Consider the following 18,183-nt stretch of genomic DNA (forward strand, 5'->3'; position numbering starts at 1 on the left):
ATTAAGCCCCTTGTCTTTTGTCACTCCAACTTTCCCTATGTCACACCCCTCATGTTGGGTTGTGTTAAACATTGGGCATGTTTGGGGATCATACTAAGGGCAAGTTGTATTGGGGATAGAGTTATTTTGGGTTTAGATGGATACATGAATGAATGATTCTAAGTTACATCCATGTCTAGATTAGTTATTGCTAGCTGTTCTGGTTATAAGAATTCCTTCCAGAAATATCCCCAACTCCTGCTGTGCCGAGTCACCCAGCGTTGTGTGGTGACATAGAGGTGCAGGGCCAGAAGTTGTGATGGGAATGCATCCCACAGCCCCTGGCAGAGAAGCATGTTAACGGGGGAGCTGGGTGGCTTCTGTACACAAGGCTCGATGTGTACAGAAACAGCATCTAATGTGTGGAAATTCCTTCCTATCATCAGATGTGCAATATTTGTAAGCAGATGATTTTTTTTTTTTTTTAACTTTCAGTGTGGCTTCTGTCACTTAGCATGCTTTTCAGATTCATGCACATTGTTGCAGGGGTCAGCATTCATTTGTATTGCCGAGTAGTATTCTAGTTCATGAAGGGACCACATTTGTTTATTCATTTCTCTGTTGATGGACATTTGGATTATTTCCAAATACAGCTGTTATACACATTTGCATATGGGATTTTTTTCCCCGTGGACCTGTTTTCATTTCTCTTGGGGTGGGATTGCTGATTCATAAGGTAAGTGTATGTTTAACTTCACAAGAAATTGCCAATTTGTTTTCCAAAGGGCTGAACCGTTTTGTATGTCCACCAGCAACGCATGGGAGTTCCAGTGACCTCACATCTTCATCCACACACATGGTATTATCAGGTGGCATTTTTTCCTAGTCCTTCTAAGAGGTGTGTAGTGGGATCTCATTGTAGTACCAGTTGGCATTTCCCTAACGATCCCACAGGAAGAAGGTGTCTCTCCACATACTTCCCACATTCTTGCCCTTCTCCCAGTGGTACGCTACTGGGGGGGGCTGGTAGGGGGCTGGAAGTGGGCTCTCTGTGGCCCTGGTAGGGGGCTGGAAGTGGGCTCTCTGTGGCCCTGGGTGCTGGAGCTTTCTCAGTGTTCCTGCCCATCCCCGCCCTCCCTCGGCCCCATGGCAGCCAGACTGCCTTATATCTGTGGCTGGACTTGTGTGCAAGTTTCCTGCTTCTCCCCAGAGGTAGCCGACCTCCAGTTGTATTGGTATAGGATCCCAGGCCCAGAACTGTTTCCTGCCCCTACCCCAGGGCAGAGGGATTTTCTTTTTTCCTCCGAGTATTTGTATGGATATATGCTTTCACATATATCTATATCTATATCTATCTATATATATATATATGGAAATGAAGCCACAATGCATATTTATCTGGGTTCTGGGAGAGACAGGATTTGTTGGCCCTCTCCTAGCGATTTAAGGCTTTTGCTCCTTTAAGACAAGGGTCTGGAGAGGACTTCAAGTTTGGCCCTTTTCCCACAGCAGCAGCCAATCCCCTGCTTGGCTTGGGGGGAGGGAGAGGGAAGGGGGGTTTGCTCCCATCTTTTGCCCTTCCCCCACTCTTTCTCCTGAGCACTCAGTGGAGGTCCATAAATAAAAGCTGTTTGTGTGTGCAAACTCTCCCCGTGGTGTCTCGGGGACCCAGCTATTCCAGACTGTATGCCAGCACACACCTGGCTTCCAACAATGTGTTAACATTTCAGCTGATTTCTTCTCACCCACTTTTATGGAGGCTGTGTGTCTTCCCCCTCCCCTCCCGGCCCCACGCCTGGCGGCACGCCTGGCACAGGTGCATCCTGCCTCCCATGGAATTCAGACTACTTGGTTGCCCTGTGACCTCAGCTCCCCGGCCAGCTGAAGAAAAGTGATGATTGTATATTATCTCCAGGCTTTTCTCATTGCTACTGTGGAACACTCTTTCCAGCTGTCTACACCCTAGCAGAGCCCAAATCCTTCTTTCTGTCTTTGAAAACTCTCATCTGCCCTCTACCCACCAGCGTTGCCAAGCTAATGCATAAGTCTTATTATACCAAAATATAAGATTTCTGCCAACAAAGGACATCATGCAAGAAGTTAGTGTACAGATGGCTGAACGGGAGGAGATATTTGCAATATCTAAAACTGACAAGCAATTAAAGTTGAGATATATAGAGTTCCGAAAACCAACTTTAAAAAGGCACTGTAAATTCTAAAAAGTAAAACTAAAAACTATAAAATATAGAAGAAAACATAGGAGAAAAATCTTTGTGACCTTGGGTTAGGCAAAGATTTCTTAGTTACAACATCAAAATACCAATTCATAAAAGAAACTTTTGATAAGTTGGATTTCATCAAAACTAAGAACATTCGCTCTTTGAAAGACATTGTGAGAAAGCAAACAAAATATTTGCAAATCATATATCTGATAAAGTGCTTGTATCCAGAATGAAGAACTCTGAAAACCCAGTAAGAAAACAAAAAACTCAATTTTTCTTTTTTAAACGGGCAGGAAATTTGAACAGGCAATTCACCAAAGACTGACCATTGGCAAATAAGCACATGCAAATGTATTTAATATCATTAGTCATTTAGGAAACTCAAAACCACAGTGAGATACCACTGCACACCAATTAGATTGGCTAAAATTAAAAAGACTGACATAGCAAGTATTCGTGCAGCTGGGGGGGGCGCGGTGCAAGGGAACTGGAAGTCTCATACACTGCTGGTGGGGATGTAAGATGGTCTGACCACTTTCAGAAGCAGTTTGGCAGATTTCTAACAAGTTGTAAGTATATACTTGCCATATGGCCTAGCCATTCCACTCCTAGGTATTCACACAAGACAAGTGAAAACATATATCCATACAAACACTTGTATGCCAAAGTTCACAGCAGCTTTATTTGTAATAGTCAAAAACTGGAAACAACCCAAACGTCCAACAAATTGTAGCATATCCATTACAATATAATTCTATAAAATAACGTCTACTTAGCCATAAAAAGGAAGAAACTATTGATATGTGCAACGACATGGGTAATCCTGCTGAGTGAAAGAAGGCAGATATAAAAAGAGTATAATTTGTATAATTTGCATTTACATAGCATTCTAGAAAATGCAACCTAATCTATAGTGAGGAAGCAGGTCAACAGTTGTCTTGAGTTGGGGGGACGCAACTTAAGGGTTATGGCTATGTTCATGATCTTTATCGTAGCGATGGTTGCACAGATGCATACATGTCAAAACGCATCAAACTGTACACTTTAAACGTGCGGTTTACTGTGTGGTTCAATTTCTCAATAAGGTGTTTTTAAAAAAGAAAAAGTTAGTAATCTCGCGCCCAGGGTCACACAGCTGGTAAGTGGCAGAGCGCGATGCAATTGCTGGAGTCCGCGTTTGGAGCCTGGGTCCTTAATCCCCGAGCTCCCTGCAACGTCGGCACGGAGGAAAGTGCTGGAAGGCAGCCCCAGCTGTTGTTAATGATTACCAGTGGGCGGCCCCTTCCCGGCTGAGCTCCAGCCCCGGGGCGGCCCGAGCGCCGCCCCGCGCGACGGCTTCCCAGTGCGCCGGGCGTCTCGCTCGTCTGCTCCGCCGCCACCAGCTGCTGCCCGCGTCCGCGCCCGGCATGGTGAGCGAGTTGGTGGTTGGTGGGGGGGGGATCACCCGTAGGGGCGGCCGGGTTAGGAGGGGGCGCGCGGGAGGGGCGGAGGAGAGCCAGGGGCTGCGCTGGGTCCCCGCCCAGGCCAGAGGACGGCGCCGGGAGGTACGGGGCGGGGGCTTCCTCCGAGGCCTTCGCAGAGCAGCCGCGCGCCCGGCTGGGAGAGTGGGGGTCTCTGTCCCACCCCCGCCCCCGAGTGGTGCCCCCTGGGAAGCTGAAGCCGGGAGAGGGGCGGTGGCAGGTCCGGGTTACAGCTAGGCGGGAGCCCCGGCCAGAGCCCGCGCGGGGCCTCAGTGCCGCGGGTGGGGTTTAGAGACCTTTCTGGGCGGGGGTGGGGAGGGGCAGCATAGTGAGCCCAGGGCATAGTTCCCCTTGGTGGAGAGGTTCTGTCCTGTATTGGGGCGACTGAATTTGCGTGTCCCTCTGTCTGCCTGTTTACTGCCCTTCTCGCTTGCTCTTCTGCTAAGCCCTCTGTGCTGTCCCCTGACCTCAGAGCCGGCCCCTGGCTCCTAGTTTGAGGCCTCTGCCCAGCAATGGGGACATGGTTGCTCAGGGTCACCCGCCCTCCAGGCTGAGCTTTCCTGGGAGTCTCAGGCCCTGTGCTCAGCTAGGGAGGTGAAGGTGAGCCTGCGGAGAAGCTTCTAGACCCAGGAAGCTTTACTAAACAGCAGAAGTGTTAGGCCTCAAAGCGTTAGGAGCGGTCGGGACTGCGGTGCCACCTGGGAGGGCACTTTGAAGGTAACGGTTCAGATGGAGGGGAGGTGGTGGGTGAGCTGATTGTGAGGTACACTGAGGCCCAAAGCCACAGGGCGTGGGTAATCAGTAACCCCTCTGCACACTCCCAGAGGCCCAGGCTGAGTCCAGGCCTGACCTGTGATTTACTAAGCAAACACCACCCCTGCCCCCTCTCTGATCCCAGATTTCAGAGGGACTTGTCAGTTCAGCCCCAGGCTGTGAAATGTAGGGGATTCCAGAAGACTCTAGAAAGGAGCCTCCTAGGAGCCCGCTGGTACCTGCGCACTCCTTTCAGAGCCAGAGAACTAAATGGTGGGTTCTGATGCCTTGGCTGCCATGTGGTCACCCGGTTGCCTGGATACACGGACCAGGCTTACCAGCCACTGAGACAGGGTCAGCTGTCTGGGGGTTGGGCGGTGATGCAGATTTCGACTGCCCTCACTGGCCTTCCAGAGCCTAGTAGAGGAGACAGAGCCAGCCAGCACACTTTCAGGAGGGAGAAAACGGTTATCAGAGCCCTGAAATGTTTTTCCAGTTCTGCCCCAAACCTGAAGGCCTGTCATAAGCTTACTTGCCCCAGCAAGTCTCTTTTTAAAAATGCAGGTGATATTCCCTTAATAACAATGGAGTTTATTAAAGTGTCTCCTGGCTCCTCTGGCTGATTCCTAAAGTGGAAGTTCTTGTGCCTTTATACCCATCAGGCGAGGGGAGATGAGTGCCCCAAGGCCACCTGGCTTCCAGTTGGCAGGCTGCCTCATAAAAGCTGAATTAACCTCCCTTGCCTTCTCTTCCCAGACCTAACTGATTTAATTTAGCACTCTCACTTTCCTGCCTTGGGTAGTTCTACTTCAGGGGCCTAAATTCTGGGATCCCTTAAGCTCCTCCACCTGGATCTTCTTAGAGGCTGGAACTGACCTTTGCTTTCTTCTGTTCTCCAAGAGAGGGTTCCACTCACCGCCTGAATTAACTGCCAGTTTGGGCTGCCTCAAGGGCATTTTGCACAATAGGAAAATAGGCTGAGGCAGTGGCTTTGCCATTTGCCCTTGGCCAAGTTACTTCTGCTTTGGGGACTGAGCTCTGTGGCTCCAGCTTCTCAAGCTGACAGAATAGAAAAGAAGGTGGAAAACTGAGAAACGTAGGCCTAGCAGCTGGGAACCAGAGGCTGCCTGGGAGCGTGGTGGGATACCCACTAGGAGGTAGTGCCAGTGGTTGTTGACCACGGTGTGGCTGGGGATCGCCTGGACCATGCTTTAAGTGCTGGTTCCTTTGCCCAGCCCCAGGGATGCAGACACATGGACCCACCTTGAGAAGGATTCCTGTGCTTTTGCTGACTGAGGGTGGGGGGTGAAGGAAGAGAGGTCATTTCCCCTCTCTAGGCCGCAGTTTCCTCTTCAATACACAGCAACAGTAGGGGCTTGATTTGCTTTTGCTCCCCCGTGAACAGAAGAGACCTAGTTTTTTTACGGAGGAGTGCCCTCTGTAAGGCTTTGGGGGCAGGGGTGGGGAAGGAGTGTTTCTCTGCCCCAGCGATTTGCATTACACCTCAGGACTCTGTTCTCTAAGAACCTATCAGTGCACCAGACAGAGCCCCTCCTCCCAGTCTGTTGATTTAGACCAGCTGCCCTTTGACTGCGCCACCAGAACTGCCAGTGGAGGCTGGCTAAATTTCCCCAAAGGTCCAGAGCCCTCTCTTTTGTCCTGTGAAAAAAAACGAATGTCCTTGGTCTTCTGTGTTTTCCCTCTCCTAGGCTGGCAAAGCGCACAGGCTAAGTGCTGAGGAGAGGGACCAGCTGCTGCCAAATCTGCGGGCCGTGGGGTGGAACGAGCTGGAAGGCCGGGATGCCATCTTCAAGCAGTTCCATTTCAAAGACTTCAATCGGGTATGGCATCAGGGTGGGACAGAGTTTCCTGAGACTGGGGCTGATCGGGGTCACGCTCCAGAACGTGTTCCTTCCCTTAAAGTTCTGTTAGCCAAGACTGTCAGATGCTCCGCTAATCCAGTTTACTTGGAAGGTGTCCTCCTTGGGGATTGGAGAGGTCGGAGATGGGTCTTGGGCTCTCCACACCTGGAACTTTTCGAAACGATCCTTAGAGAAGACAGTTCAAGTGGGAAGCGGATGCACATTTGAAGACATTTTAGTAGATAACCAAAAGATTGGCGAAGACTCAGAAGCTCTCTGGGGTTTCCACCTTGTTGGTGGTCCTGGTAACAAGACTTCCTACTGCAGAAGGACCACCTCAAACTGCAGCCTCAGAACGAGTGGCAGGGTGCTAGGCGGAATGCTGAAAGCTGGAAGGATCACCTTGTAGGGAGCGAGGCAATCCTCCTGAGTCTGGGCCTTACGCTGGCCATAAAAGGGGGCCCGGCAGTCCTCTCCTTCAGGACACTAACCTGGGTCTCACTTCATTAAACAGGCTTTTGGCTTCATGACAAGAGTGGCTCTTCAGGCTGAGAAATTGGACCACCATCCTGAATGGTTTAACGTGTACAACAAGGTGAGTGATACATGCCTAGAACTCCAACTCATTCTGAAGGCCACTTCCTTGGACTTGCCTGTGGGCTCTCCTCACCCATAGGTCGACTGTCCGCTCCTGTTCCTTTCATCTCCTTCCTAGGATCGACATAAACACCCCTAGAAAATATTCAGTCTCACTACAGATTAAAGAAAAGCAACTTGAAACACTAGTGAGACAACGTGTGGGTTAAGGAGACATTAAGAAGGCAAATCCTAGAGAAGGAAAGGCTGTGGGAACCAGGCATATTCACTGTTAATAGCTCTAAAGGGGTGACATTTTCTGGAGATATGGAAGAATGAAAAGGCAGTAAACTTGAACTAAGAATACCCATGCACACCAAGGAGATCAGCCTGTCCGCTGAATGAATGGAAACAGTCATTAAATGCCTGTCGTGAACCAAGAGCTATGCTGGACTCTTTCTAAAGGCATTAAGGCTGGAAGTGATGTTCTGTAAATGGACCGTGTTGAGGAGTTGGTTTGGGGTCTTGTCTCTGGCCTTTAGGTTGCTCTTGATATCTGGATCTTTCTTTTTTAATCCTATGCTGTGGTTACCAGTGTTTATGGAGGTGTAATAAAAGACAGTTTTGCACTGAGGTTAGAGACTCGTCAGGAAGGCAGCCCCCAGGAGAGGGGTTAGTGTCTGGTTACACTTCTTGGTGTGGCTGAGCCCGGGAGCTGGTGACTCTCTCCTGCTCTTAGGTGCAGTCGGTGGAATCAGCTGGCCCCGAATCTCTGGTTTTGTTTCAGGTCCACATCACCCTGAGCACTCATGAGTGTGCGGGCCTTTCAGAACGGGACATAAACCTGGCCAGCTTCATCGAGCAAGTAGCAGTGTCCATGACATAGACCCTGTCCTTCCTCTCTGAGTTCTTCAGGGGAAAGGGGGGACTGAACTGGGGATCCAGAGAGGGAACTGGGGAGCCCTGAGACGTTGGTGCAGTCAGAAGGGCCAAGTTGCTGCTTCCATTTAGGGGCAAGTCCTTGCCTTGGAAGGAGAGGCCAACATCACTGCCAAGACGAGGAACTTAGACCGTTTTTCCCCACACCACTCTCATCCTCCTTGGGGCCCTGTGACATGTACATTGATTTGAATAAGTTCTTCTCTTTCTTTACAACTTCCCAGCAACAGTAATGATTTTCTTTCCTGGCTGTGTCTTGTTCTCTGATTCATTTCCCAAGAAGCTGTGATAGAAGCTGTGTTTAACATAAAGTCTTATCTTAGAAACCAGTAACCTAAAGCCATCCTCATCCTGTGTGACAGAAGCCCATGTGCTTTTATGCCTCAAATAAAAACACTATTTCACTTGGCCTCAGGCTCTGGAATCTTCTTTTCGACAAGTCAATCCAAATTGGAGTCAACAGGCATCTAAATCACCTACTCTGTGCAAGACAGAGTTCAGGCCACTAGGGGGAAAGGGGACCAGGGCACCCTGCCTTTTAAGCTCCTTATTACCTCAGGGAAATAACTAGAAAAATAGTTAACTATTACTAGGCAGCATGAGTGAAGTTAACGCCAGATGCAAAGATAAGTGAGTTAACGAACACAAAGTGATTCACAAGGGTGAATCAGAAGGCTTCATTTCAGCTCTGCCTCCAAGACCTGATTAGGATTCTGGACGCAGAGGTGACTGAGGGAGCATCTTGAAAAGATAAAGGTTAGCCGGACATTTATATGCATGGTGGGACCTATGACTAGATCTTCTTCCCAGCCTGCAGGATCCAACACATGGAGATCTCTCTTTTATTTATTTATTTTTTACTTGAAGCATAGTTCATTTGCCAATTTGCCATACTGTGTAAATTTCAGGTGTAGATCAGTGATTTGGTTACATATATGTGTATGAGTACATATGTATACACACACACATATATACAGTATAGATATCTTTTTTATACTTCTCCATTAAAGGTTATTACAGAATGTTGAAGATAGTTCACTGTGCTATACATACATCCCTGTTGTTTATGTATTTTATATATGGTAGTGTGTATCTGTTAATCACATACTCCTCATTTATTCCTACCCCACTTTACCCTTTGGTAACGATAAGTATGTTTTCTATTACTGTAAGTGTTTCTGTTTTCTAATAAGTTCATTTGTACTATTTTTTATATTCCATATGTAATTGATATCATGATATTTGTATCTGTCTGATTTCAAGTAGTAAAATAATCTCTAGGTCCATCCATGATGCTGCAAATGGCATTATTTAATTCTTTTTTATGGCTGAGTAATATTCCGTGTGTGTGTGTGTGTGTGTGTGTGCGCGCGTGTTTGTGTATCACATCTTCCTTATGCATACAGCTATCAGTGGACATAAAGGTTCCTTACAAGTTTTGGCTATTGTAAATAGTACTGCTTAAATATTGGGGTGCATGTATATTTTCAAATAGAGTTTTCTCCAGCTATATGGCCAGGAGTGGGATTGCTGGATCATATGGTAACTCTGTTTAGTTTTTGACGGAACCTCCATACTCTTCTCCATAGTGTCTGCACCAGTTTATGTGCCCATCAAGAGGGTAGGAGGGTTCCTTTTTCTCCACATCCCCTCCTGCATTTATTATTTATAGCCTTTTTGATGATGGCCACTCTGCCCGATTGTGAGGTGACAGCTCATTGGAGTTTTGACTTGCATTTCTCGAGTAATTAGTGATGTTGTCCATCTGTTCATGTGCCTGTTGCCCATGCTATGTCTCCTTTGGAGAAGTGTCTGTTGAGGTCTTCTGCCCATTTTTAAAATTGGGTTGTTTGTGGGTTTGGTATTGAGTGGTATGAGCTGTTGGTATGTTTTGGAAATGAAGCCCTTGTCGGTCACCCCATTGCAGATATTTTCTCCCAGTTCATAGGTTGTCTTTTGGTTTTTATTTATGGTTCCCTTTGCTGTGCAAAAGATGAGAAGTTTGATGAGGTCCTATTTGTGTAGTTTTGCTTTTGTTTCCATTGCCTTGGGAGGCCAACCTTAGAAAACATTTCTAGGATTTATGCTAGAGTATGTTTTACCTAAGGTTCTCTTCTAGGAGTTTGGTGGTGTCATGTCTTGCATTTAAGTTGTTAAGCCATTTTGAGTGTATGTTTGTGTGTGGAATGAGGGAGTGTTCCAACTTCATTGGTTTACATGAGGCTGTCCAGCTTTCCCAATACCACTTGCTGAAGGGACTGTCTTTTCTCCATTGTATATTTTCGCCTCCTTTGTCAAAGACTAATCGACCGTAGGTGTGTGAGTTTATCTCTGGGCTCTCTATATTTTGTTCCCTTTATCCCTATGGCTGTGTTTGTGCCAGTACTATGCTGTTTTGGTTACTGTAACTTTGTAGTGTTGTCTGAAGTCTGGGCGGGTTATGGCTGCAGCTTTGTTCTTTTTCCTCAGGAGCGCTTTGGTAATTCTCGGTCTTTTATGGTTCCATGTACATTTAGGATTATTTGTTCGAGTTCTGTGAGAAATGTCATGGGTAGTGTGGTAGGGATTGCATGAAATCTGCTTTGCTTTGGGTAGTATGGCCATTTAAATGATACTAGTTCTTCCACTCCAGGAGTATGGGATAGCTGTCCACTTCTTTGAATCATCTTCAGTGGCCTTTATCAGTGTGTTGCAGTTGTCAGCATATAAGTCTCTCACCTCCTTGGTCAGGTTTATTCCTCTGTATTTTATTTTTCGATATGATTTTAAACGGGATTGTTTTGTTTACTTTCCCTTTCTGATATTTCATTGTTAGTGTGAAGAAATGCAACAGATTTCCATATGTCAGTCTTGCATCATGCTACCTTGCTGAATTTGTTTATCATTGCTCGTAGTTTTTGTGTGGGGTCTTTACGGTTTTCTGTGTATAGTATCAGGTCATCTGCATACCAAGAGAATTGTATCTCTTTCCTTCCAATTTGGATACCTTTTATATCTTTTTCTTGTCTGAGTATTGTGGTGAGGACTTGCAATACCATGTTGAATAAAAGCAGTGAGAGTGGGCATCCCTGACTTGTTCCAGATTTTAGTGGGAAGACTGTCAGCTTGTCCTCATTGAGTATTATGTTGGCTGTGGGTTGGTCATGAATAGCTTTTATTATGTTGAGATGTGTTCCCTCCATACCCGCACCGGTAAGAGTTTTTATGATGCATGTATGTTGAATTTTATGAAATGCTTTTCCTGCATCGATGGCGATGATTGTGTGGTTTTTGTCTTTTCTTTGGTTGATGTGCTGTGTTGCGCTGGTTGATTTGTGTATGTTGAACCCTCCTTGTGAGCCTGGCATGAATCCAACTTGATCGTGGTGTATGAGCTATTTTTGTTTGTTTTTTTTTTTTAAGTATGGTTAATATACAGTGTTGTGTTAGTTTCTGGTGTACAGCCAAGTGATTCAGTTATACATTTATGTATCTCCATTCCTTGTTGTACTTTTTCCATTATCGTTCCTTATAAGATATTGAATAGAGTTCCCTGTGCTATACAGTAGGACCTTGTTTATCTATTTTATATATAGTAGTCTGTATCTGCTAATCCCAAACTCCTAATTTATCCCTTCTCCGCCCTTTCCCCTGCGGGAACCATGAATTTGTGTTCTATGTGTGTGAGTCTGTTTCTGGTTTGCAAATTAGTTCATCTGTGTCATATTTCAGATTCCACGTATAAGTGCTACCATATGATATTTGTCTTTCTCTGTGTGATGTCGTATGATCATCTCTTCTGCAAATGGCATAATTTCTTTCTTTTTTATGGCTGAGTAGTATTTAATTGTGCATATATAGATATACATACACACATCTATTTATACATATGTCTATATGTATAGCACATCTTTATGAATTCATCCATTGATGCACATGTAGATAGCTTCCATGTCTTGGCTATTGTAAATAGTGCTTCCATGAACACTGGGGTGTATGTATCTTTTTGATTTAGAGTTTTCTCCAGCTATATGCCCAGGAATGGTTTTGTTGGATCATATGGTAACTCTACTTTTAGTTTTTTTTAATTAATTTTTATTGGAGTATAGTTTCTTTACAATGTTGTGTTAGTTTCTACTGGACAGCAAAATGAATCACTATACATACACATTTATGTGTATACACACACACACACACACACACACACATCTATTTTGGATTTTGTTCCCCTTTAGGTCACCACAGTGCAATGAGTAGATTTTTCTGTGCTATACAGTAGGTTCTCATTAGTTATCTTTTATACATAGTAGCAGTATGTATATATGTCAATCTCAATCTCCCGATTCATCCCACTCCCCCTTTCCCCCTTGGTATCCTTACGTTTGAACTCTACCTCTTTGTCTCTGTTTCTGGTTTGCAAATACGATCATCTAGATCCTAGATACGGTCATCCTAGATTCCACATATATTCGTCAATGTACGATAAGTGTTTTCCTCTTTCTGCATTTCTTCAGTCTGTATGACAGTCTCTAGGTCCACCCACTTCACTACAAATGACCCAGTTTCATTCCTTTTATGGCTGAGTAATATTCCATTGTATATATGTACCACATCTTCTTTATCCATTCTTCTGCTGATGGACATTTAGGTTGCCACCATGACCTGGCTATTGTAAATAGTGCTGCAGTGAACATTGGGGTCCATGTGTCTTTTTGAATTATACTTTTCTCTGGGTGTGTGCCCAGTAGTGGGGTTGCTGGGTCATATGGTAGTTCTATCTTTAGTTTTTTTAAGGAACCTCCATACTGTGCTCCATAGTGGCTGTATCAATTTACATTCCCACCAGTAGTGCAAGGGGGTTCCCTTTTCTCCACACCCTCTCCTCATTTCTTGTTTGTAGATTTTTTTGATGACGGCCATTCTGACCAATGTGAGGTGATAACTCATTGTAGTTTTTTTTTTTTTTTTTTTAAACATCTTTATTGGGGTATAATTGCTTTACAATGGTGTGTTAGTTTCTGCTTTACAACAAAGTGAATCAGCTATACATATACATATGTTCCCATATGTCTTCCCTCTTGCGTCTCCCTCCCTCCCACTCTCCCCATCCCACCCTTCCAGGCTGTCACAAAGCACCGAGCTAATATCCCTGTGCCTTGCGGCTGCTTCCCCCCAGCTATCTACCTTACTACGTTTGTTAGTGTGTATATGTCCATGACTCTCTCTCGCCCTGTCACAGCTCACCCTTCCCCCTCCCCATATCCTCAAGTCCATTCTCCAGTAGGTCTGCGTCTTTATTCCTGTCTTACCCCTAGGTTCTTCATGACATTTTTTTTCTTAAATTCCATATATATGTGTTAGCATACGGTATTTGTCTTTTTCTTTCTGACTTACTTCACTCTGTATGACAGACTCTAGGTCTATCCACCTCATTACAAATAGCTCAATTTCATTTCTTTTTAAGGCTGAGTAATATTCCATTGTGTATATGTGCCACATCTTCTTTATCCATTCATCCGATGATGGGCGCTTAGGTTGTTTCCATGTCCTGGCTATTGTAAATAGAGCTGCAATGAACATTTTGGTACATGACTCTCTTTGAATTTTGGTTTTCTCAGGGTATATGCCAAGTAGTGGGATTGCTGGGTCATATGGTAATTCTATTTGTAGTTTTTTAAGGAACCTCCATACTGTTCTCCACAGTGGATGAACCAATTCACATTCCCACCAGCAGTGCAAGAGTGTCCCCTTTTCTCCACACCCTCTCCAGCATTTATTGTTTCTAGATTTTTTGATGATGGCCATTCTGACTGGTGTGAGATGATATCTCATTGTAGTTTTGATTTGCATTTCTCTAATGATTAATGATGTTGAGCATTCTTTCATGTGTTTGTTGGCATTCTGTATATCTTCTTTGGAGAAATGTCTATTTAGGTCTTCTGCCCATTTTTGGATGGGGTTGTTTGTTTTTTTGTTATTGAGCTGCATGAGCTGCTTGTAAATTTTGGAGATTAATCCTTTGTCACTTGCTTCATTTGCAAATGTTTTCTCCCATTCTGAGGGTTGTCTTTTGGTCTTGGTTATGGTTTCCGTTGCTGTGCAAAAGCTTTGAAGTTTCATTAGGTCCCATTTGTTTATTTTTGATTTTATTTCCATTACTCTAGGAGGTGAGTCAGAAAGGATCTTGCTGTGATTTATGTCATAGAGTGTTCTTCCTATGTTTTCTTCTAAGAGTTTGATAGTTTCTGGCCTTACATTTAGGTCTTTAATCCATTTTGAGCTTATTTTTGTGTATGGTGTTAGGGAGTGATCTAATCTCATACTTTTACATGTACCTGTCCAGTTTTCCCAGCACCATTTATTGAAGAGGCTGTCCTTTCTCCACTGTACATACCTGCCTCCTTTATCAAAGATAAGGTGTCCATATGTGCATGGGTTTATCTCTGGGCTTTCTATCCTGTTCCACTGATCTATCTTTCTGTTTTTGTGCCAGTACCATACTGTCTTGATTACTGTTGCTTTGTAATATAGTCTGAAGTCAGGGAGCCTTATTCCTCCAGCTCCTTTTTTCGTTCTAAAGATTGCTTTGGCTATTCGGGGTCTTTTGTGTTTCCATACAAATTGCGAAATTTTTTGTTCTAGTTCTGTGAAAAATGCCAGTGGTAGTTTGATAGGGATTGCATTGAATCTGTAGATTGCTTTGGGTAGTAGAGTCATTTTCACAATGTTGATTCTTCCCATCCAAGAACATGGTATATCTCTCCATCTATTTGTATCATCTTTAATTTCTTTCATCAGTGTCTTATAATTTTCTGCATACAGGTCTTTCGTATCCTTAGGTAGGTTTATTCCTAGATATTTTATTCTTTTTGTTGCAATGGTAAATGGGAGTGTTTTCTTGATTTCACTTTCAGATTTTTCATCATTAGTATATAGGAATGCCAGAGATTTCTGTGCATTAATTTTGTATCCTGCTACTTTACCAAATTCATTGATTAGCTCTAGTAGTTTTCTGGTAGCATCTTTAGGATTCTCTATGTATAGTATCATGTCATCTGCAAACAGTGACAGCTTTACTTCTTCTTTTCCGATTTGGATTCCTTTTATTTCCTTTTCTTCTCTGATTGCTGTGGCTAAAACTTCCAAAACTATGTTGAATAAGAGTGGTGAGAGTGGGCAACCTTGTCTTGTTCCTGATCTTAGTGGAAATGCTTTCAGTTTTTCACCATTGAGGATGATGTTTGCTGTGGGCTTGTCATATATGGCTTTTATTATGTTTAGGAAAGTTCCCTCTATGCCTACTTTCTGGAGGGTTTTTATCATAAATGGGTGTTGAATTTTGTCGAAAGCTTTCTCTGCATCTATTGAGATGATCATATGGTTTTTCTCCTTCAATTTGTTAATACGGTTTATCACATTGATAGATTTGCGTATATTGAAGAATCCTTGCATTCCTGGAATAAACCCCACTTGATCATGGTGTATGATCCTTTTAATGTGCTGTTGGATTCTGTTTGCTAGTATTTTGTTGAGGATTTTTGCATCTATGTTCATCAGTGATATTGGCCTGTAGTTTTCTTTCTTTGTGACATCCTTGTCTGGTTTTGGTATCAAGGTGATGGTGGCTTCGTAGAAGGAATTTGGGAGTGTTCCTCCCTCTGCTATATTTTGGAAGAGTTTGAGAAGGATAGGTGTTAGCTCTTCTCTAAACGTTTGATAGAATTCACCTGTGAAGCCATCTGGTCCTGGGCTTTTGTTTGTTGGAAGGTTTTTAATCACAGTTTCAATTTCAGTGCTTGTGATTGGTCTGTTCATATTTTCTATTTCTTCCTGACTCAGTCTTGGCAGGTTGTGCATTTCTAAGAATTTGTCCATTTCTTCCAGATTGTCCATTTTATTGGCATAGAGTTGCTTGTAGTAATCTCTCATGATTTTTTTTATTTCTGCAGTGTCAGTTGTTACTTCTCCTTTTTCATTTCTAATTCTATTGATTTGAGTCTTCTCCCTTTTTTTCTTGATGAGTCTGGCTAGTGGTTTATCTATTTTGTTTATCTTCTCAAAGAACCAGCTTTTAGTTTTATTGATCTTTGCTATTGTTTCCTTCATTTCTTTTTCATTTATTTCTGATCTGATTTTTATGATTTCTTTCCTTCTGCTAGCTTTGGGGTTTTTTTGTTCTTCTTTCTCTAATTGCTTGAGGTGCAAGGTTAGGTTGTTTATTCGAGATGTTTCCTGCTTCTTAAGGTGGGCTTGTATTGCTATAAACTTCCCCCTTAGAACTGCTTTTGCTGCATCCCATAGGTTTTGGGTCGTTGTGTCTCCATTGTCATTTGTTTCTAGGTTTTTTTTTATTTCCTCTTTGATTTCTTCAGTGATCACTTCATTATTAAGTAGTGTATTGTTTAGCCTCCATGCGTTTGTATTTTTTACAGATCTTTTCCTGTAATTGATATCTAGTCTCATGGCGTTGTGGTCGGAAAAGATACTTGATACAATTTCAGTTTTCTTAAATTTACCAAGGCTTGATTTGTGACCCAAGATATGATCTATCCTGGAGAATGTTCCATGAGCACTTGAGAAAAATGTGTATTCTGTTGTTTTTGGATGGAGTGTCCTATAAATATCAATTAAGTCCATCTTGTTTAATGTATCATTTAAAGCTTGTGTTTCCTTATTTATTTTCATTTTGGATGATCTGTCCATGGGTGAAAGTGGGGTGTTAAAGTCCCCTACTATGAATGTGTTACTGTTGATCTCCCCTTTTATGGTTGTTAGTATTTGCCTTATGTATTGAGGTGCTCCTATGTTGGGTGCATAAATATTTACAATTGTTATATCTTCTTCTTGGATCGATCCCTTGATCATTATGTAGTGTCCTTCTTTATCCCTTTTAATAGTCCTTATTTTAAAGTCTATTTTGTCTGATATGAGAATTGCTACTCCAGCTTTCTTTTGGTTTCCATTTGCATGGAATATCTTTTTCCATCCCCTTACTTTCATTCTGTATGTGTCTCTAGTTCTGAAGTGGGTCTCTTGTAGACAGCATATATAAGGGTCTTGTTTTTGTATCCATTCAGCCAATCTGTGTCTTTTGGTGGGAGCATTTAGTCCATTTACATTTAAGGTAATTATTGATATGTATGTTCCTATTTCCATTTTATATATTGTTTTGGGTTCGCTACTATAGGTCATTTCCTTCTCTTGTGTTTCGTGTCTAGAGAAGTTCCTTTAGCATTTGTTGTAAAGCTGGTTTGGTGGTGCTGAACTCTGTCAGCTTTTGCTTGTCTGTAAAGGTTTTAATTTCTCCATCAAATGTGAATGAGATCCTTGCTGGGTAGAGTAGTCTTGGTTTCAGGCTATTCTCCTTCATCACTTTCAGTATGTCCTGCCACTCCCTTCTGGCTTGTAGGGTTTCTGCTGAGAGATCAGCTGTTAACCTTATGGGGATTCCCTTGTGTGTTATTTGTTGTTTTTCCCTTGCTGCTTTTAATATGCTTTCTTTGTATTTAATTTTTGACAGTTTGATTAATATGTGTCTTGGCGTGTTTCTCCTTGTATTTATCCTGTATGGGACCCTCTGTGCTTCCTGGACTTGATTAACTATTTCCTTTCCCATATTAGGGAAGTTTTCAACTATAATCTCTTCAAATATTTTCTCAGTCCCTTTCTTTCTTTCTTCTTCTTCTGGAACCCCTATAATTCGAATGTTGGTGCGTTTCATGTTGTCCCAGAGGTCTCTGAGACTGTCCTCAGTTCTTTTCATTCTTTTTTCTTTATTCTGCTCTGCAGTAGTTATTTCCACTACTTTATCTTCCAGGTCACTTATCCGTTCTTCTGCCTCAGTTATTCTGCTATTGATCCTATCTAGAGTGATTTTGATTTCATTTATTGCATTGTTCATCGTTGCTTGTTTCATCTTTAGTTCTTGTAGGTCCTTGTTAACTGTTTCTTGCATTTTGTCCATTCTACTTCCAAGATTTCGGATCATCCTTACTATCATTATTCTGAATTCTTTTTCAGGTAGATTGCCTATTTCCTCTTCATTTGTTAGGTCTGGTGGGTTTTTATCTTGCTCCTTCATCTGCTGTGTGTTTTTCTGTCTTCTCATTTTGCTTATCTTACTGTGTTTGGGGTCTCCTTTTTGCAGGCTGCAGGTTCGTAGTTCCCGTTGTTTTTGATGTCTGTCTCCAGTGGCTAAGGTTGTTTCAGTGGGTTGTGTAGGCTTCCTGGTGGAGGGGACTAGTGCCTGTGTTGTGCTGGATGAGGCTGGATCTTGTCTCTCTAGTGGGCAGGTTCACGTCTGGTGGTGTGTTTTGGGGTGTCTGTGGCCTTATTATGATTTTAGGCAGCCTCTCTGCTAATGGGTGGGGTTGTGTTCCTGTTTTGCTAGTTGTTTGGCATAGGTTGTCCAGC

The 18,183-nt window shown here is 43.3% G+C and overlaps 1 protein-coding gene across 1 annotated transcript; it reads left to right on the top strand.

Annotated features, from left to right (window-relative positions):
• The first annotated feature begins 3,500 nt into the window (after window positions 1-3,500).
• PCBD1 (pterin-4 alpha-carbinolamine dehydratase 1) lies at window positions 3,501-8,200 on the top strand. The gene is made up of 4 exons (XM_065894426.1): window positions 3,501-3,610; window positions 6,124-6,255; window positions 6,791-6,871; window positions 7,640-8,200. The coding sequence occupies exons 1-4, from the start codon at window positions 3,608-3,610 to the stop codon at window positions 7,736-7,738; spliced, it is 315 nt and encodes a 104-aa protein (XP_065750498.1). The 5' UTR covers window positions 3,501-3,607; the 3' UTR covers window positions 7,739-8,200.
• The last annotated feature ends 9,983 nt before the right edge of the window (window positions 8,201-18,183 follow it).

This window comes from Phocoena phocoena, chromosome 16 (assembly GCF_963924675.1).
Source record: "Phocoena phocoena chromosome 16, mPhoPho1.1, whole genome shotgun sequence".
Taxonomy (NCBI): domain Eukaryota; kingdom Metazoa; phylum Chordata; class Mammalia; order Artiodactyla; family Phocoenidae; genus Phocoena; species Phocoena phocoena.